The sequence below is a fragment of the Natator depressus genome, chromosome 6, assembly GCF_965152275.1.
Source record: "Natator depressus isolate rNatDep1 chromosome 6, rNatDep2.hap1, whole genome shotgun sequence".
Taxonomy (NCBI): domain Eukaryota; kingdom Metazoa; phylum Chordata; order Testudines; family Cheloniidae; genus Natator; species Natator depressus.
In genome coordinates, this window is record NC_134239.1 from 92,284,911 (window position 1) to 92,306,595 (window position 21,685).

At 44.7% G+C, this 21,685-nt stretch overlaps 1 protein-coding gene across 27 annotated transcripts in view; it reads left to right on the forward strand.

Annotated features, from left to right (window-relative positions):
- Positions 1-21,685, forward strand: part of NRXN3 (neurexin 3) — a 1,373,290-nt gene that overhangs the window by 446,066 nt on the left and 905,539 nt on the right. For all 27 annotated transcript variants that reach the window (XR_012639977.1, XR_012639978.1, XM_074956036.1 and 24 more), the window contains 2 exons: positions 1,933-2,371; positions 7,466-7,849. Coding sequence is in view for 25 of the 27 variants with exons in the window: in XM_074956036.1 (XP_074812137.1) it covers positions 1,933-2,371; positions 7,466-7,849 (823 nt within the window). In the remaining 2 variants the exon portion in view is untranslated. The remainder of the gene's footprint in view (positions 1-1,932; positions 2,372-7,465; positions 7,850-21,685) is intronic.

The window sequence follows — 21,685 nt, forward strand, 5'->3', positions numbered from 1 at the left end:
GGGGTCTGGGAGTTTGTTTTGTTTTTAAACCCTGTTCCTGTGTTTGTTCTTTACATTAGAAATATCAGGAAAGTTGTTTTATTTTGCTGGAGTACTCCTTGGAGGTCCAGAGAACTGGAGGGGGAGCTTTCTCAGCTCTCAGTTGAAGGGGCAAAGTGTTGTGAATCTTCCACAAAAGAGTTTTTCTCTCTCTCTCTCTCTCCTTTCACTTGTGATGTCCTACCCCTATTAGTTCTCTAGTTATCCACAGAATCTTTGAGGAAAAACAGCGCATGAATTTCTAAGGTGAAAGAAAAGCTGAGTCGTTCCCCATTTAAACAAAAGCTAACCAAACAAAACCACCCTTTCAGTCATAGAATCATAGGGTTAGAAGAAACCACAAGGGTCATCTAGTCTAACCTCAAATCCTTCCATGTAGCTCACAAAGAAGTAAAAATGGTCATAAATAGTTGTATTTGCCTTTTGAAGTGGTAGCAAGTGTCACTTTTGTGTCATAAAATTGGTGCATAAAATGTGTTTTTAGCAGGTTTACAGAGAGTAGACATTAGAAATAAGGTCTTGGTCTCTACTGTCATATATCCCAATGACACACAGCCAGTCTACAGAAATGACAGAGAGCACTGAGGTTGTGACACAATCATTAAATTCAAGGTTTAGAGATAGCATCATCTAAGGATATATTTTGTCTGTAAACTTTTAACAAATAAATTGCATTCCCCTTTTGGATATTAATTCATTAGTATTTGTAAAGAACTTTGAAGATGCAGAGTGTTATAATTAGGAATATCGTAAGGAAGTGGCCAACATTTATGTGTCACTACTGCCCCCTACTGGATGGAATCAGAACTACTTGACCGTGTCATAGGCCCTTAAAAACTATCTTACATCAAGTGTCTCTTTTAGCTAAAGAGGCAGGGGTTTGTTCTCTTGGAGCAGGAGGATCTGAGCTGTATCTCAAATGCCATTATAAAGCTCCAAGGGGGTACTGCATGAAGCCTAGTGAAAGCTGTGGAGTCCTAAGTGGGTACAGATTTCTCCTTCTTTTTTTAAATTATTCCTGGTTTATCTACTTTAGAATTTTATCAAACCACCCTTACTACTGTTATCCTTTTATGTTTGTTGCAGATTGATCTTCCTGATACTATAAGCCAACGTGGCTTCCCTCTGTTTCCTCCCTTTTCAATAGTGTCTCAGTTGTGTCTGTCTGGTTCTAGAAATAGGAATCTCTAGTTTACTTGAGCTCCCCCTCTGGCTGGATGTCAGCCTCTGGGATAGCAGAACAAACCTGTTGTAAGGTTTTGTGACTGACAGAGTGTTTTAAGATTTCTTGATGAGAGAAAAGTTAGGGCTAGTTTTGTTTGTTTGCTTTTGTGGGGGAAGCTTATGGCTATTCAGGATCCACGGTACACTCACCAATGTTTCCTAGAACCTGTAATGTAAGTTAAATTTTAGCACTCCTGCTCCAATGTTTAACTGACCTTATGAGGGTACTAAAGAAACTGCAGTGGTGGTCCAGATTTTCTTACAGAGCTTGTGTATGTGAATACTAAGGGTACACTCTGTCGTGTGTTTTATAGTGGGGTCTATATAAATGAAGCATCATGGTTCCAGCCGCAGAGTGTATATTATGTACTAGATCCTCAATGGCAGCGTATGCAGTGGGATCTGTGGTGGGGTTATGGTGCTTCCTGACCTCCAGTAATTGTTCTCTTCTGCTGTTCTGATGTATGGTATTTATAGCGCGCCAATTGTTATTTCCAGGCACCATCCTAGCCCTGTCCTCCCTCTCAGTCACCATGTAAGATTCTCCCAAGGTCTCATCCCCACTCCCCAAAGCATTTTTGAGTGTTTCTCTCCCATGCCTGGTAGGGATTGGGAGGCATTGTATTGGTTGCAGAATTGATGTATAGTGTATATCTTTGTCTCGGACAGGTTGTTTATAAGAATAACGACATCCGTCTGGAGCTGTCTCGCTTGGCGAGGATCAGTGACACCAAGATGAAGATCTACGGGGAGGTGAAATTCACATGTGAGAATGTGGCCACGCTGGATCCCATCAGCTTTGAGACTCCAGAGGCCTACATCAGTCTGCCTAAGTGGAATACCAAGCGGATGGGCTCCATCTCCTTCGACTTCCGCACCACTGAGCCCAATGGCCTGATCCTCTTCACCCATGGCAAGCCTCAGGAGAGGAAAGATGCCAGGAGCCAAAAGAACACCAAGGTAGACTTCTTTGCAGTGGAGCTGCTAGATGGGAACCTCTACTTGCTGCTTGATATGGGCTCCGGCACCATCAAGGTGAAAGCCACCCAGAAGAAAGCCAATGATGGAGAGTGGTATCATGTTGATATCCAGCGAGATGGCAGATCAGGTAGGAGCATAAAATCTTAAATAGGTTCATCTTTCTCCTCTGGTGGGGGAACATAAAATCCTGGTCCTTTAAAATTCTTACTCCTAGAAGGGAGTTGCTTTCTTGCAAGACTCAGTGTTACTTAAAGAAATTCACCTAGCAGAATAGGAGACATTTCAAAGGGCCAGAAGTGTATGAAGTATTCAGCGTGAGCTGTAGAATAGCCCCACAGAAGAAGTCTTTATAAGCAGCCCTTCAGCATCTTACTCTTTAACTCTATTTAATCGGCACCTAGTTCATTAATCATATACATCATCATAGTGGTCATTTTTGGGGGGCCAAGCCTTGCGGTCAAGTGCATAATGAATTTTATTACTTGGCTTTTATTCCAACTAACTCCCATTAACTTCACTGGGAATAAAGAAATGCTGAGTAGAAACTGAGTAAGACCTTCAGGATCTGACCCAATAATAGCACCCTCTCCTGGGTCTATGTAGGGTCTGGGGAGACTAGGTAACACAATTAACAGGGAGAAACTTCCAAACTAGTGGAAAATTTTGTCGGGACAAGGGAGAGAGAGGAGTTGGGCAATCACTGCCCTATTCTCTTGTTTCCTTTGATGCTCTTGCAGATCACTGTTCAAATAGGGATTCTTCCTTTATTCCTAGCTAGGCTCTCCCTTTCCAAAGTATTTCTCAGAGTGAAAGTCCTTCTCTGAGTCTTTCTATATCTGGTTGAGTCCTCTTTGCTGCTTCTCACTTTTAGAATTTCAACTAACAGAATATATATATTCTTTATACTATGCCTGTCACCATATTATCTAGTTTCCAAAGGTATTTTCTTTGTTTCTGATGTTGTAGAGCAAGCAAACATATACTCGTGGTTGTGCTCCAAAATAAATTAGGAAGTTAAATAATCATATCTACAATTTGATCCTTGTGAATATGTGAACAGTTGGGCTTGAACTTCTCCTAGACCAGGGGTAGGCAACCTATGGCACGCATGCCAAAGGTGGCATGCGAGCTGATTTTCAGTGGCACTCACACTGCCCGGGTTCTGGCCACCAGTCTCAGGGGCTCTGCATTTTAATTTAATTTTAAATGAAGCTTCTTAAAGATTGTAAAAACCTTATTTACTTTACATACAACGATAGTTTAGTTATATATTATAGACTTCTAGAAAGAGGCCTTCTAAAAATGTTAAAATGTATTACTGGCACACGAAATCTTAAATTAGAGTGAATAAATGAAGCCTCGGCACATCACTTCTGAAAGGCTGCCAACCCCTGTCCTAGACCATCAGGAGTTGAATGTCTGGCCATATGTTGCTGTAAAGGGAATTTTGCCTACATTTGCAGTTAGGTCTGGGATTTGACCTGTGATCTCCATAATATAAAGGTCCTAGATTTGTGCTTCTTGGGGCTTGCAATAGAGTGTTCTCAGCAGAGGGAATTTGCGTCCCCTGATTTTTCAAAAGAGCTGACTTTTAGGGACTACTGCACAGCCTCTCTCTTTATCCAGGCCTTTGTCTGAAGAGCTGGTCATTTCTGTGATCGTTTAAAGGAGTTTCTTTGTGTTTGACATTGAGCCCATCTAGGTTTTAATGTATGTAATTTGATTCCATTAGCACCTAGCGACATCGACAGGAACATTTTACAAATGAAGACGTAAATAAATAAATGATTTCTGTAGATTTGCTAGAATCTAATTAACTTGCAAGGATAAACTCAATTAGTAGCGTTCATTACTGCCTACAGTTTTGCTTGCTCACATGGAGCATACCTGGCCCTTGGACAAAGAGCTCCAGAGTAAGAAGAAAAAGATGAAAAAGCAAAGTCCTGGTTGAAACGGCTTGTTAAAATCCAACCTGAGAGGGGCACATTTTGGTGCATAATGATAGCTGAGATTGACATTACCCCTAGGAGAAGTCACCTGAGCGCCCCAAGGAGGCAGATTGCAGGACTGACCTGTTTGTTGCTCAGCAGAAAGGTTTATTGATTGCCTGAAACCTGATCAGAGATAACAGACTTCAAATTAAATGTGCTTTGTTGAACAACAGTGAACAGATTTGTTCTTTTCTTTTTTTAACTGAATTTTATGTGGGTGAAAAGTGCTGGATTGAGAGCCCTGCCCTCTGATGTCCTTTCTGCCAAGGTAACAGGAGCACCAGCACTGAGAGTTCCCTCATGTCACCCCTTTAGTGTGCATTGAGCATTCAAACCTTCAGGGGCCTCTGCTAGGGATGAGAAGGGAATTCAGTCTCCATGGTTTGTTCAGTCCCTGGCTTTTCTGCTGATTGCCAGCAGGTCCTGTGCTTTTTGTGACGTGGACATCCACCTGTTAGAAACTGGACTGAGAAACAACAGACTCATTTCACATAGGTCATCCGATAACCGTTAGACTTTAATAACTGAAAACTGGTTTTGATCTGGGCTAGATTTGAGCCAGTGAACTGGATGTTCTGTATCTCATTCATAAGGTACCCCATCCTCATTAGATTCTTTCCTTTCTTCCAGTTCTCCCAAGCTTTGAGCTCTGCTGAGCTAAGCAGAATCACCTGTAAAGGTCCAAGTTCTCCCTACCACTAGGTACAAGATTAGGAAAGGGGCTGCTGGGAAGCAGGGCAGTTGTCCTGCTCACATAACCTCTGGCATCTCCAGTCCCCTTTGGCTCTGCATGTGCTTCAGTCGGTGATGGCTGGCAACGCAACCAAAGCTCTATTTTCACTGTATGCTGACAAGAGCTGACAGCTCGGACTTGGATGCCTAGCATCCGCTCCCGTATCCTGTAACCTTTCTATCCCCAGGGCAGCCTCCTACTGGTAATGTCCATGAAATCTGTCACCCTTTCTAGCTGGGAAATGCTGCACCTCATTACAAGAGAACATTTTCAGCCAATTCTGAGCTACAGAGCGCATGTTATCCCACCCCTGCTGACTCTGAAAGCCTTCCTGGCAGACTGGATGTCCGGTTGCATCAGTGTACTGTTTCCCATACTGGCTCTGCCTTCGCTGGTTGCTGCCTTTTTGGGCACTCCCACTCGCTTACACAGGCCCCCAGTTAAGGCCCTTGAGGTGTCAGAAATGGGGCAGAAGAGCCCTTCTGATTTCTGTGGTAGAGCTTTGTTCTGTCTTCCCAGAATTGTAGATGTTAGAGATAGAAAAGATTTCCTAGCTCATCTGGTCCCTTCTCCCTAGGTCCAGTGCTGGATTGGTCCCTCCAGTGGCTTTTCCAGTCTGGTCTTAAAAGTTCCATGTAATGGGACTTGTGTCACTTTCATAGGGAGACTGTTGTAGAGCCTAATGCATCTCACAATCAAGAAGCTTAGCTTATTACTCAGCCTAGATACATACTTCCTTTCTTAATTTCATCCTCTTCTTCCTTGCTTTACATCTTTAGCCTTGGTATTTCCTCTCCTTCCTGGGTATTTTCACCTTTTCAGTATTTGCAGACTGTGTTATATCTCCCTCTCTGTGGCTGATTGGCCAAGCTAGTCAGGTTTCAGCTGATCTTTTAACCTTTTCCCATAAGTCAGACTCTCCAGCCCCTTGATCATTTCAGTTACCCTTCTCTTGACTCTCTTTTTGGTAATACAGTATACTGTCCACAACGTGAACACAACCTTCCAAGCGCAGTGGCAGCAGAGCCAAGTGGAGAGGGCCTGTGACCTTGCTGCTCTGTGATGTGCTGCCTTTGCATATATAGCCGTATTGTGTTCTTGCCATATAAAGTGGAAAATGTCTGTGGTGGTGCAATTTACTTACACAACATGGTTCATCAAACCACCCCAGTTCTCTCTGAGCCTTTAATTTGTAATGCCTCTATTGCCTCAAACACTCTGCTGCCTCTGACATTATCCTTAAGTTATACAGAACATCACACACGTGAAATGCCCTGTTTGCATTCTGTTCTCTGTTCAAGAAGATGCCTATTACAGCTTAAGGGGGGGAAAGGCATATGTATGTGACTGCATTTTCTCAGAGCAAACTCTATTAACCAAACTCCCCTGCCCCCTCCTAGGGGTGTAGGATAAAGAATGCAGTGATCTGGAATTAATCTTAAAGCATAGACAGTCCCTTCTGGGGACACAGAGTATCTTAATAACAGGGCAATCACATGTGATGATTTAGAGCTAGATGGAACAAGTTTCTGATTCTTAGTTCAAAGCGGATTGGTGGGCTGGCGTCCCTATTTCAAAAACAGCTGAAGTCCTGAATGAGGAGCAGTGTGGTCTAGTAGACTGCACTGGGCTGGCCTGTCAGAGACCTGGGTTCTGCTTTTATCTCTGCCACTGACCCATTGGATGATCTTGTGTTAGTCTTTACACTTCTCTGTTTTTCCCTTGTACCCTTTGTCTGCTTGATTGTAAACTCTTCATGGCAGGTACTGCCTCTTCAAATATGTATGTACAGTGCCTTGCACAATGGGGCTTCCAGCTTGAAGCCTAGAAGCAACTCTACTTCAAATAATAATAAGAACTCTCTCTTTTGGAGTTCACCTTCACCTCTCTGTCTCCCCATTTTCCCACCTGTGAAATGGGGATAATGGTACCTTCTTTGTAAAACGCAGTGAGGTCTGCTGATGAATAGCATTGTATAAGAGCTATGTATTAGTACTATTTATTTTAATCCTATATAGTACCAGAGCCTTCTAATTCCAAAGCTGCACTTTGTGATTTCCTGCCTTGCAGGGTGAATCCCATTGAATAACACTGAGTTCCTGGGTTTTTGCTCTTTTTTTTTCTTTTTTTAAAGAAAGACCCTCTCTTCCTACAAGACAGGAGGAGAATTAAGACCATGTTCTTGAATATGTGTATAATTGTAGCACCTGGAGTCCCTAATCAGGAGTGGGACCCCATTGTACTTTGTGCTGTAGAAGCACACATGGACACACAGTCCCTGCCTTGAAGAGTTTAGAGCCTGTGGCTGGGGGGAAGAGGTGGGGAGGGGCAGTGTAGGACAAACTTTTTCAGTCAGTGCTGTGTTTTACTGGGGATCGTCAATCTCCCCAACTGAAACCATCATTGTTAACCTGCATTCAAGTACCATAGGAACTGTACTAGACCTGCGCTGTCAGTGGAGCTGTTGGCTGATGTTTCCTTTTCCTCCTTACCTCAGGTACCATATCAGTGAACAGCAGGCGCACCCCATTCACTGCCAGTGGGGAGAGTGAAATCTTGGACCTGGAAGGGGACATGTACCTAGGTGGGCTACCTGAGAACCGGGCAGGCCTCATCCTCCCCACAGAGCTCTGGACGGCCATGCTGAACTATGGCTATGTAGGCTGCATCCGGGACCTGTTCATCGATGGACGGAGCAAGAACATCCGGCAGCTGGCGGAGGTGCAGAATGCTGCCGGGGTCAAATCCTCCTGCACCCGGCTCAGCACCAAGCAGTGCGACAGTTACCCATGTAAGAACAATGCTCTCTGCAAGGACGGCTGGAACCGCTTCATCTGCGACTGCACTGGCACTGGCTACTGGGGCAAAACGTGTGAGCGGGGTAAGTCAAGTGTGCTTTGAGATCATGCTTACCAAACTGGGTGTGTGTAGGAGCTCAGTGGGGACAAGACTGTGCTGCTCCTGGACTTAAATTTGGGTTATTATGATGGTGCCCCCAAGCTCCGGGGACTCTTCTCCTCACTTTGATGGCTTAGTGGGATCTGAGTCTCTCCCACCCAATGGTCCTCACCACCCTGAGTACAAAGGAAACTCCACTCCCGTCTGATAGTGCCAATCCCTACCCAGATTACCAGGGAGCCTTCCTTCTATGATGGTTCCCCCTCACCCTCTGCCCCAAGGAGCAGTTAATCTTACTTTCATCTGAGCTGAGGATACCCTGGGGAGTGGGAATCCTTCCTCCCAGTTCTGAAGTCTCTTTTCCCCAAGTTCAGTGTCTCTCCCTCTCTGAGTTCTGTCTTTCATCTGTTGGGGCACAAAATGTGGCTGTGTGTGATGAGTTCCAGGTGGCTTATTGGTAGCAGTCCCAGGTGCAGGCTGGGGTCCTGCTGATCCTTTTGCTTTACCACAGGCTTGGTTGACAGACAAGGAAGGTATCCCCCTGTCTGTGTCTCTCTCCTTCATCAGCCTGCACTGATGGCTGAGTTGCTGGCAGAGCCACCCAGTGGGGTACCGTAGTATTGTATTAATTTAGATGGACTAAATGGGCCCAGAGAGTTAAAGGTGTTAACGTGACCCAGTCACTGTCCAACATTAAGCACTGTTAAACAAGGCTTAGGGTTTCTTATACAGAGACCTCAGCCTGCTTCATACAGTGGCAAACACACCATTAAATATCTGTTTAACCTTTTATTAAAGATACATGAAGAAGAGGGGAAAAGATTAAAGTATTTGAAATGTAAATCCCTTGTTCCCTTTCACTTTAACTGTTGAGAGTTTTTAGAAGGGAACCCCTCTTATTTGACAGTCTCTTTGATGGTAATAACTGTTCTTTTTGGGGGAAAGAGAAAAAGGTAGTTGAGAAGGGCTGTTGTTATTACTGTTGTAGTTAAAGTCCGAGCCCATTTCTTCAAAGACGAAACACGACAAACACACACAAGAGGGAAGAAAAACCCCAGCAAAGATAGAAAATGCAGTTTCTGTCACTTGTGTTGACTCTCACTTGCAGCCTCACTGCTGGAAATACAGGCACAGCACATGGTCTTATTAGCCACCCCGAGACCTGGCAAACCATAGCATTGTCCGACTGTTTAGGACAGTTCATTTAGCTGCCTCGTTCTGGTCACAGGCTTACAGCAGTGATGCAGAATATACAGTCTTGGCTGGGCAAGCCAGACTCTACTTAGACAGAATGCAGAAGAAAAGGGATAGGAAAGAGAAGAAAAATGGTAGTGAAGGGAAAGGACACAGGACAGAGATGGGAGAGACAAAGTCTCTCATCCGAGGTGGTGGATGAGATTCAGCTGAAGCTGGTGGAGGTAGCAATGTCCTCTGGCTCCCTTTCTCTGGTCTGGTCTGGTCAGGACACCTCTCAGGATTAGATGAAGAAAGTCCGGGCTCCCAGGACACGGTGGAGGTGGCAGCTGTGATGGTGAAGCTTCTCCTTCCCCTTCTCTGATCTTCCAGTGTGCCAGTATTGTGCTTGCCTCCATCCATCCACCAATTTCCCTTTTAAAGTCTCTCTGATGTTAAGGACCCCAAAAAGGAGTGAGGGGGAAATAGCTCATCCCCTCATTATTTTGTCCACCAGTTAGACGTAATTTTTGATACACCAATGTGTATCAGTGTGATTGATTTCTGGTCCCTCATTTTTCATGTTTACAAGACACGATCTCAACACAGTCCTTGAATTGTACCAGTAGGCCTTTTTGTTTGGACTAATTCAGCCCTGCCTCCCTGTTGCACCTTTTCCTATCAACATTTGTTATCATAGGTTATTGAGACACTTAATAAACTTTCCCACAGTTGTACAGGTGACCTCACAATTAGGGTAAATTTTTAGGCCCAGTTATCACAACACTAGTAACAAGGTGCCTCCAAACTCACCTGTGCCAAGGGCAAATCTGTAGAAGACAGTCAGCAATTTCTCAAGTACAACGAATGTCACCACACCTTCTTCTCATTGTTGCTAGTTCTGTCTGATCATTTAAAGGCGTCTGATTGGGGATATATGAGGCACAATTATTGCCAGTGCAGGCAGCCAAGACACATCCATTCTAGGCCAAATGAGACAGAGCTTAGCAAATAAAAGACATTTGATCTATAGACTGTTCAAATCCCAGACGGTTCCATTAATTGTTTTGCCCCTGTATTGCGCCCGGTGCCGTGCTCAGAATAAGCTGGATGAGTTAAAAAAAAAATTGATAGCAGTAGGCCCACTTAACAAAGAAAATGGAACTTCCCTTTGGTAATGTTACTTTTTATTGAGATCAATTTCTCAGTAATATTTGGCTGTTAGGACTGGAGTGCGGCTGAAATGCACTTGTTGAAACACAGCTGTGGATTGTTGGCAGAATCATAGGGCTTTCATCTGTTTTTGCCCTCTGGCCTCCCCCACTTCGTAGCACAGTCTAGTGACTGGACCACATGTTTGGGGATCAGGACTCTTGGGTTCTGTTCCCAGCTCAGTCATGGATGTCCTGTGTGACCTTGGGCAAGTCACTCCCCTCGCTGTGCCTTAATTTTCCTATCTTTATTGGAGATAATGATACTGAATCACCTCCAATGAAGGTTGTGGGGATTAATTAGATACTGTGTGCAAAGCACTGTATAGTTCTGGGGCTTTGCAATTCACCTGCTCTGCAGGAGGGGAAGGATTTTATTTAACAGGAACTCACTGTAGATCAATAGAATTCTCCCTGCAGGGCAGTTGGGATTTTTAGGCTTTAGAAGTGCAAGATTTATTCTTAATGGTACAGCTTCCAAGGCCAGCACTACACAGTTTGGTGCCCAGCCTCACCCTGGCTACTGCTGGTGTTCCTAGTGCTGCAAGTGTGCCCTTAAAGGAAAGGGTGTCTCAAAGTCACCCTGTTTGACTGGGCCCCTAATAATTCAGCACTCTAGGCAGCCATGTATATCATCTATGCATAATGTCGGTCCTGAAGCTTCCCCCATACACTTTACCGGGTTAGATGACTGCAAAACTGGGTTTTCTGAACAGGGGTTTGAGAATTCCCCTGACCCACCTACACCCGAGTGCATGCTACCATTTTGAGTGGTGCTGTGTCAGGGAAGCACCACACCATAAATTCGTTGCTTCCTTATACTGTGTTGCGGTAGGATCAAACTCTAACTTTCTGCTTGTCCTTAGTTTTTGTTTGTGGCAATTTGTTATACCCCGGAGTGACCAACACTGTGATAAAACTCACAGGACATTCCAGAGTCCAAGTCCCTGTCATAAGCCTGGCTTGCAGGAGTCAGAATTCAGAGCTACCTGTAGGCATCCAATCTATAGTTGGGTGAAATGTGTCTAATGACATTCAGAGCCAGGCAAATTTGGGCCAGCATCAGAGTGGTCTGGGAGGATGAATGAATGAATGTATGTGCAGTGCTGTGGAAACATGAAGATCTCAGTAATATTGTTGATTGTATCTCCTAGAAACTAAGGGTCACAAATCTTTTGGTGAGTGTGGGGCTGGGGATAAGTTGCAGAAACGTGAGCTTTGGGGGACCTGAAGTCTAGAAATACAGTAATGGTTATATGTGGAAATAGTGCAGGCCCCAAATCAGACAGAAGTTGTCTGTTTCAACTGAGTTTTACTTTGCAGCTCAGGGTGAAGCTCATGGGAAGGGATTGCACAGGGATTGGAACTGAAAAACTGCTCACACAACAAAGCCCTGCAGGCTGAATCATGTTGTGATGACTCCACGTTATCTGTTTCATGAGGTTACATCACAGCTTCGTCACACACTGACACAACTGCTTGATCTCAGGACATGGCATCATGATGCAGTGATTTTGCCTGCATGACAAACAGAAATAGATACTGCCAATACTTGACTTGAACTTTTATGCCCTGACACCCAAAGGTGACTGTAAATCCAGCTGTCAGTTAGCCTGTGGCTCAAGCACTGTGGAGGGCAATGCTGCTACCCGCCCTAATGAGCACAGGAACTGGGGAGCTGCCTCAGGATTGGGGTGAACAGGACATATAGGACAGTGAAGGCAAAATGTAGCCACGGCAGGACTGGGCTTTAAATAAATGATTAGCATCAACTGTTGGCAGCGGATGGCAGAATTTGAAACCTGCGCTTGTCAAGAACAGCCTGGCTCACTTCAGTCAGTCTTTAGTCCTGGGGAGAGGGAAGGGAGCGTAACAATAGTCAGTTGGCTTCACTGCTGCAGGGGGTTGAAAATTAGACAAAAGCACTTTCAGGCTCAAAGTGCCACAGCTGCTGAAGTTAAAGAAAGATCCTCCAGGACTAGGAGGTGGGATCGTATAGAGGAGTTAGTCTTAGAAATGGCAAAGACCTATTCTGTTCTAGTGTGTCTGTCATCCAGGATAGGATACCCCTTTGTTCAGCAACTCCAGTAAAGAGCACGGGGTAAAGGCTGATAGCTAGATTGTGTTGTTCCCTATAATGTACAGTAGTATATTGTTCCACATGCAGTATGCTGGTGAACTAGCCAAATTAAAACAGAAGTGTCCTGTCTGAGGACCAAATCCTGAAGATTTTTCACAGGTAAAACTTCTATCAGAATCATTTGTCCCTGAAACCTCTCAGTTTCACTTGAGTACCTCAGAGTTTGACTGTAAATTGGGTCAAGATAAAGCAGTTTGGATAAACAAGAACCAACCTCAGCCTTCATGTTGAACGTGAACTGAGTGATGTCTGAGATCATGTTTCAATGTGGGTCTTCAGTGTGATTGATTTTAGTTAAGGTCTCACGCATCTGAGTTTTCTGTTTTCCATCAGAAATATCAAAACACCCAGGGAAAGGCTGCACTCGTGGTATTCTCAAACTAGCCCAAACCACTGTGGTAGTCCTGGAAATCATGTGCAAGAAGGACTGTTCTCATGAGTCCTGTGGAGTGAAGGGATTGCAATAAGCATTTGAACTTTTGGATGGATCTCTGAACCTTTAGAGATTCAGCAGTCATTAGTAGAGAGGAAGGAAGGCCCCATAGTTAGAGTACTAGCTCAGGCAGTGGGAGCATTGGTTCAACTCCTGCTCCACCAACGAAAACCTATGACCCTGGGCAAGACACTTAGTCTGTGCCTCACATCCCTATTTGTTAAGTGGGGATAATAGCATGTCTCCACCTCAAAGGGGCATTGTGAGAATAAATCTATTAAAGTTAGCTAGATACTCAGATACTGTGGGGGCCATGTAAGTACATAAGTTGGAAAGAGAGCCACTGGAAAGCAAGCATATCCCTGAGGGGGAGAATACATTTATAACAAATGAAAGGAAACCATTATATACAATAATTAACCTGTGGCACTCACTCCAGCAGGATGTTATTGAGTCAAATAGGTTAGTAAGATTCAAAGCAGAATTGGATGTTTATTGTAGGCAGAGCTCGTAGCTTCTCCTGTAGTTAAGGTTGCCAGACACTTCCCAATATAAAACCATATTTTCATTTGTGTATACCTTTGCCAGACTCTGACTACTTGGACTGAAATTTTCTATGCCGGTGTCCACCTAAGTTTGAATATTTTTTGGAAAGTTTCAGCTAAAATGGTTCAACCATTTCTCCGAACAAGGTTAGGGGAAAATATATCATTTTGCTCATGTTTTTAAAAAAGTCAACTGTTTCACAGAGCAGCTCTGTCACCTCCATGCTTTGGGGCAGGGTCTTCAAATTTAGCAAGGGGTTTCCCTGGTTTCAGGGATTTGCCTTTTGCTGGTCTTGTGAAAATGCGCCCCCCCATTTGGCTAACTTAGAGAGAGCCCTCTGAAAGATGTCAGTTTGTACATGCTCAGTAGAGACTGGTTAGAGTTTGGCAGCTAAATTCTCCAAAGATTACACCTGCACTAAGCCTGCCCTGTCCCCCACAAGCTACTATGAGTGACCAGACTGTGTGGCACCATCCCCGTAGAACAACTGAGCATGTTTCAGCATGAGGGAACAGGGGCTGAGCGGGACTTTCCTTGCAGTTGTCCTCTTGGAAGCAAGGACTGCTCAGATGCCAGACACAGGAACTGAGAGCAGAAACACTGTGACAGTCTGTACCCCTATGTTCACCCCTTTTACAAGAATATAGTAAAACCTCTACAAAGTATGCCATGTGAGGTATCATTTGAAAACTCATGATTTGCTGATCATTATTGCCTTTACATTGTATGTAAAGTTATAAGATTGCGCTGTGTGATATTCCTCAGACGTGTACCAACACGTTCTGGAGGGCAGTCACAGACCATTTCTCCAGAGACAAAAGGTTAGCCAGCACCTCAGCCAAGTGTCAACAAGATCAAGTGGACCATCTAAAGTGACCATTCTTCCACAGGAGAGAGGGTGTTGGCAAAGAATCTATGTTTTGACAAAGAAGCAGCTTGAGGTTCCTGTCCACACAGACTTTCTGTCTCCTGAACCTCAGCTGGAGATGATTCTTGGACAAGAGAAATGACGATAAGAGGAGAGAGCAAATGCCCCGAGTCATCTCTTCCTTTCTCTCTACTCATGGCATCAACAACACTTGAACAAAGGAAAAAGCATTGGACTGAGGGAGAGTTCCTGACTGAAAGGAGTTCAACCGTAAGGCTGATGAGACGTGTTGAGAGAGACCTTTGCTCTGCATTCACTTTAACTTGTTAAGTTAGGCATTAGTTGCAATGTACTTTTATTTTCTTGTAACCAATGCCGATTTTATGCCTCATTACTTGTAATCACTTAAAATCTATCTTTCTGTAGTTAATACTTTTGTTTTATTGTTTTATCTAAACCAGTGTGTTTGGATTGAAGTGTTTGGGAAACTTCATTTGGGATAACGGGATTTGTGCATATCATTTTCTATTAATGAAAGGATGGACTTTATATAAAGCTTGTACGATCCAGAAGAGTGCTGGGCAGTATAAGACACACATTTCCGGGAGGAAGTCAGGGACTTGGAGTTTGCTGGTGTCACTCTGTAATATAATTCAGGAATGGCTGGCTATAGTACTCATAGAGTATAACTGGGAATAACTTACATGCTGGAGGCTGTGTGTGAGCAGACCAAGAGTGGTTGCTCTCACAGCCAAGCAGTGTAAAAGGCACTCCAGGTTGGGGAATTGAGGGGACAGCCATCCATCAGTCCAGATGGTACCCTGGGCAATGTCACAGTGGCGTAGTTGGCAGGATCTATGCACTGCTTGTTAGTCTAAGTAAAGTTTACTCTTTAAGCACTGGCATAGAGATTTTAAGTGAGTCTCAAATGCAGTGGCTGGAAACAGTCAAAGAGAGGTTGCTATTTGTTGTTTTCTGTTTACTTATCTGGGTGAGGAAAATAGAAACTGAAAAGTATAAAAATGAATGCCAGCAAAGCAACTGCAAAATTAGAACTGGCCAGATTGGAAGCAGAAGAAAGAGAGACTGAACACAAATTCTAAAAGTGGCAGGTAGAAATGAGACTGAAAGAAGCAGCTGCTGCATTGGAGCTGAAGAAGAGAGAATTAGCTGCTGCACTGGAGCTGAAGAAGCCACCAGTAGGAAAGCCATGTAGTTAAAGCAAAAAGAAACTGAAGCCCAGAAGTGAGCCATGGAGGAGAGGGAGAGGAATTACTACCCATAACTGTTAGAAAAGCACAGAAAGATCCCAGGGTCACCAAAATCTCCCTCCACTCAGGGAACTCTCAGCTAGGACAAGTTGTGTCCTGCATATGAAGAGCCAGACTGCACTGAGGAATACTTCACCACAATTGAAAAGCGATGTGAAGTCCATAAGATTCCTGAGGACAAGAAAGCCCCCACACTGGTTGCAAAACTCTCTGGTAAAGCTTTGAGTATATTTCATGAAATGCCAACTGGTGAAGCTTTGATATATTCTGAATATAAGAGAGCTGTTTTACAAAGGTTTCAAATCACTCCTGAAGTGTATAGGGTGAAATTTAGAAATCTAAAAGGAGTGCTGGCATGAGTCACAGTGAATATGTTTATAAGATGTGTGACCTAATAAGAAAATGGGCAAAAGGGAAAGGTGTTGAAAATTATGACCAATTGCTTGATCTCATTGCTCAAGAACATTTCTTGAGTATATGCACTGACAATGTAAAAAATAGTCTGTGGGATAAATCTGTAAAATCTGTAGCAGAGATGGCTACAATGGCTGATGCCTTTGAGCAAGCCTGGTTGTCCAATGAGTGCAAGTCACAGAAGGAGGGGTACAACCCCCCTGTAAAGCGGGATCCCATTTTACCCATGGGAAAAAGGAGGGCTGGGCAGTACAAACCGTATATTTCTGGGGGAGTGTCTGAGACTGGGAGTTTGCTGGTGTAATTCATGAGTAGCGGGCCATCGCACTCATACAGTATAACTGGGAGTGATTTACATGCTGGAGGTTGTGTGAGAGCAGACCAGGAGCGGTAGCTCTCATAGAAAAGCAATGTAAAGGGTCCCCCAGGCTGGAGAACTGAGGGGACACAGCTGTTCACTGGTCCAGATTGTACCATGGGTAATGCCAGAGACTATCCCTCCTTTGCTTTCAGTGCTCTCCCTGCTGACACCTATACAGAAGAGATGGAGGAAACTACCACACTGGGATGCAGGGAGTGGGGAGGACACAAGAGGAGAGGGGGTTGTAGGAGCCAGAGCATGGGGTGAAGTGGAAGGTACAGGGTGGAGGCAGGAGCCATAAAAAGGCCCCTGATGAAATTAATACTTTTGTATTCAGTGCAGGGCTTGGATGGTTAAATGAGGCTTGAGGCCACACATTGAGCTAGGAGGATAAAACAGTGATCAATAACTTCTGTTATAAGACAGGCCATCCTGAAATGTCCCCTTATGGTCAGGTGTGACACCCCAGCTATGCTGTGCCTTGATTTCCCCTCATGCAGGGTATAAAGAAGCCCAGACAGACCTTTAAATACTAACAAGCATCCCCTTTTGGAGGGTCTTATTCATTAACAGAAAGTCCAACACAAAACATAAACAACACCTTCGCCTCAGCACCTTGGCTGAGACCAAGGCAGTCTTAATTCTCTGTTCCATCTGAGTCCACTGCTCGTCTCTGTCCAGGCCCTCTTCCAGCAGGGTCCTCTTGGTTCAGGTCTTTACCTCTGGAACCAGGTCTTTTGTTACTACATGGGTAAAGTCCTTCTTCGAAGTCAGGAGTCCATGAAGACCTGGCAATGGCTGCTCTTCCACAGGGCAGCATGTATGGGCTTCCAGCCACTGCCCCCATGCTGAGACCAGGCCCTCCTGAATTCCTGCCGACTGCAGTTTTCCTCTAGGGATCTCCCATCACCAGGAGCATGTTTTCCAGGCTCCCCCCTCTGGTGGGCTCCCTGGAGAGCTGTCAAGGTTCCTTCCCCACTCTGAACTCTAGGGTACAGATGTGGGGACCTGCATGAAAAACCCATAAGCTTATTTTTACCAGCTTAGGTTAAAACTTCCCCAAGGTACAAACTATTTTACCTTTTGCCCTTGGACTTTATTGCTGCCACCACCAAGCGTCTAACAAATATATAACAGGGAAAGAGCCCGCTTAGAAACGTCTTTCCTCCCAAAATCCTCACCAAACCCTACACCCGCTTTCCTGGGGAAGGCTTGATAAAAATCCTCACCAATTTGCATAGGTGAACACAGACCCAAACCCTTGGATCTTAGAACAATGAAGAAGCAATCAGGTTCTTAAAAGAAGAATTTTAATTGAAGAAAAAGTAAAAAGAATCACCTCTGTAAAATCAGGATGGTAAATACCTTACAGGGTAATCAGATACAAAACATAGAGAATCCCTCTAGGTAAAACCTTAAGTTACAAAAAGACACAAAAACAGGAATATCCATTCCATTCAGCACAGCTTATTTTCTCAGCCATTTAAACAAAACAGAATCTAACACATATCTAGCTAGATTACTTACTAAGTTCTAAGACTCCATTCCTTTTTGTTCCGGGCAAAAGCAATAGACAGACAGAGAGAACCTTTGTACCCCCCACCCCACCCCAGCTTTGAAAGTATCTTGTCTCCTCATTGGTCATTTTGGTCAGGTGCCAGTGAGGTTATCCTAGCTTCTTAACCCTTTACAGGTGAAAGGGTTTTTCGTCTGGCCAGGAGGGATTTTAAAGGTGTTTACCCTTCCCTTTATATTTATGACAAGAGCCCTCTGTCTTAAGGAGCACTCCTTCTAGGCACCTTGCTCCAGGAGAACACCTTCTGATCAGCCCCCCAGGAATACCTCTCAGGAGATGCCTGTTTCCTTGGAATGCCTCTCCCGCCTGAGCTTGGATAACCTCTATTACGGACTAATTAATCATTTATTGGTTACCTAGGGCAGCCAGTTACTTCCAGATGGGCCTTCCTAAGGCAGTCACTGGCAGACTAGGCCCTGAAAGGGGCCATTGCTGTGTGACACTACTCAATCCTTGGCTGAGGCAGAGTCAAAAAAGGGCGCTCAGTTGGTTTATCAACGTGATAATATGTCTCTTGATGCTAAGTGTGAATTTCTGTTGTGATGAAATATCCTGGATGCACTGTAGGAGCTGGAGGCATCTGTCCCTGCTCTGGAGGAAGAGGCAGACTGGAGTTTGACAGTGCCACACAGCTCAGCTATCACAGTGAGGAGTGTGGCATAAACACCTGGATACGTAGAAACTAGAACTGTGGCTGTTTTGCTATGGGCCCATTACAAAAGGAAGGATCCTGTGAGGTGCTGAATGCCACTTTCAAGGTGCTGAGCACTCCTAAATTCCCTTGACTTGCAGGATTGGAACCCTTCTGTCAGAGCAGCCTTACAGCTTCTAACACACAGTTACAAAAGAGGAGGTTCCTATTGCTCCCAGAGGAGGCTGGCTTTATCCTTAGCATGAGGTTACTGAGAGCTGGGATTTGGTGTTGCGAATCCAGGGCTCAGCATGCCTTGGGCGTGTTGCTGTACCTACGAGTCCGCTTCAAAATCATGTTTATACAGAGTGAGTGCATGCAAATAAAGAGCGGAGGGAGGGAAAGAGCAGGGGTGGCAAAGGATACAGGAATTCCTAATCAGAACAAGATTTTGAGTGGAGTCTTGTGTGTGTAGCTGTGGGAGGTGTGTGGCCACCAGAACTCTGTGTAGTAAGAGACCCTGAAACATAAACCCTTGTATCAGAGGCCTGGTCTGAGGCCTAAAGCCTGAACCAAAGTACTTCCAGGCATTGCTAAGCAAAGCTGGGCTGTGAGCCAGAGGCAGGCCCTAATTGCAGAACTTGGCAAGCAAAGGACTCCTAGAAAGCATGCGTTAATGATATAAGTAGTAATAAGAGGAACGTGTGCCAAGATGGCACCTGGACATCCCGATACGAGGACACTTCACAGAGATAACAAGAAACAGCCAGGTATATACAGCCAAAGGCAGGATTTAGTGAAGCTAAACAGACTAGTCAAGGGAAAGACTATTTTCTGACCTCCATGAGAGGAAGACCAGGTGTCTGGAGTGGGGTGGGGATTTTGGTGTTGCAAGGCTGGTCACTGAGCACGGTGAACATCCAAGGTTTGGGCCAGAGCTCTCTAGGTTTTGGGGTCTCGGGACAGGGCAGTAGTGGAAGATGTACCCCTGGGTAACCTCTGGTCTTTTTGATATCCATATTCTCCAGGGGCAGTGGTAGCACCAGGTTCTAGTGCAGCTTCTCTCTCTCTCTCAGCACTCGGTTCCAAATACTTTTGTCTTTATGGGTGGGTATTTTAATTTCCTTTATTTCAAACCACCTAATAGCCCAAGGAAACTCTTCCCCAACCCTCCCCTCATCAGTGCCAGGCCAGCTTGTGGAACTGTTTCTCCTGCATGACACTAGGACAGACTCTGCTAAAGCTGACTCAAGGAACTCCTCAGATTAAAAGGATAGCATATTTCCTCCCATTGCATGTGAAATGGCTTTTTACCCCCAACCCCAAATGTCTGTCACAGCGGAAAGAGTAAAAGTCCTAAGGGAAGCCCTGCATGGAATGGGTGGATGGGCTGGAGCAAACATACTAGTGAGTGGAAGAGGAGAGGTGATGCGGGAGGGGTGGGGCTGGTACAGTTGGAAGAGGAGGAAGGTTGGTATGGGATGGACTGGTGCAGACACACTAAAACTTGTTTCATTTGCTGTGTCATTCAGTTTCTAATTTATTAAGAGTTTGACATGAGTTGCAACACTAGGTGCACACAATTTTTATATTAGCTGGGCTGCGAATGCGCTAGGGATGGAGGCAGAGATCTATCTTATGGAGGATTAGGCGCATCTTCATTCTGATGAGAGAGCACCTTTCTCAGCCTTCAGACTTTTCTAAAAACAAAACCCTGGCATTAGAGGAGAGCCGGGAATGTGCATTGGATTCAGATTAGCCAAATTCTCTGGCTGCAATGCCAGAGATGCCACCAACTCAGAGCAGTGCAACGCATTACTGTTGTTGCCCAGAAAGCTCTTTGCATGCCTTTCCTCTCACCTACACCCAGTGAGGGGCATAATGTAGAACAAAGACCCAAAAAGAGAATAACAGAGCCAGCAGGTGCCAGTGAGGAAGCAGGATTCATCATTTTGGCTTAGACAACACTCTCTGATTTAATTCTCTTGATTGGGCATTTCTTCTCTAATAAATGTACACTAATCAAATGAAAGCCTGCAGGCTTATGAGACACCAATATCAATTTAGGACTGAAATAAGGGGCAATGAAATTTGGATTGTAATCCTTTAATATCAACTGGTAGGCATTGGCATAGGCGTACTCAGAGCCCGTCATTCCAGGTGTACCCAGAAATCCTGTTCCAGCTCTTCTCCTCCTCCCCAGAGCTGCACCCAAAATGTATTCCACATGAACATAGAAATCCAGTTCCAGTTCTTCTCCTTCCCAGAGCTGCACCCAGGGTCCATTCCAGGTGGGCCTCCAGTTCCAGTTCTCCCTGGGATTGCACCCAGAGTCTTTTCCTGTTTTGCTTTGCTCATGACTTGGTGATTAGCCCCGGGACAACAAAGGGTTCATTACCTGCATGTCTGTGTGCTGCTTGCGAATGGCAGTACACCTGCTGCTGGTTATGCTGATGTTAAACATAGCGCTACAGCTTCCGCTTTATTATCTTTATTGCAACATTTCCAAAAAGCAGTTTAATGACAACGCACATCTGCCCATTATGGATGCAATAAACTGAAATGCTGTAAAATTACAGGTAATAAGAAGTGCAACAAAATTGTTTACTACGTGGAGTAAGTATTGCAACCCTCGCTCTGTCTCCAGCACAGCTAGAAGGAAGGGTCTTTTTTCAGTGCTGGTTGAATCAACACACATTTGGAGGTTTGTTTGGGACAAAACTTCAAATATTTCAATGATTATGCAGACTGTCTAAACCTCTTGGGTTTGCAGATTTGGGCTGAAATCGTCTGAGAACAGGTTTTCTCATCAGATTTCTGTTAGGGTCAGCTTCCAGAGCTGCTGGGGCTACCATGATAACAGGTTTTTTAGTACTTTTAATCTCAGCTGGAGCTTGGATGTACAAAGATATGAGGAAAGTTAAAATAACAGAGTGAGTATGGGTGGTAGAATCATAGATGTCAGATACTGAAAAGTCTTAGTTATGGCCCGTTCGGTCATGCTGCTGCTAATGAAGGGTAGGTCCCTACGGGTTGTCTTAACCAAACTTCTCCAAATGTGATAAAAAGGTTCAGTTTGAGTGTGGGGAGAAGATTCAGGTCAGTTCTTTTGACCCACACTTGTTTGTCCATCCCTAATAGCTAAGGCTGCATTCATTATTAGTTAAGAGTCCTTGGCTTTTGCAAGGGCAATTG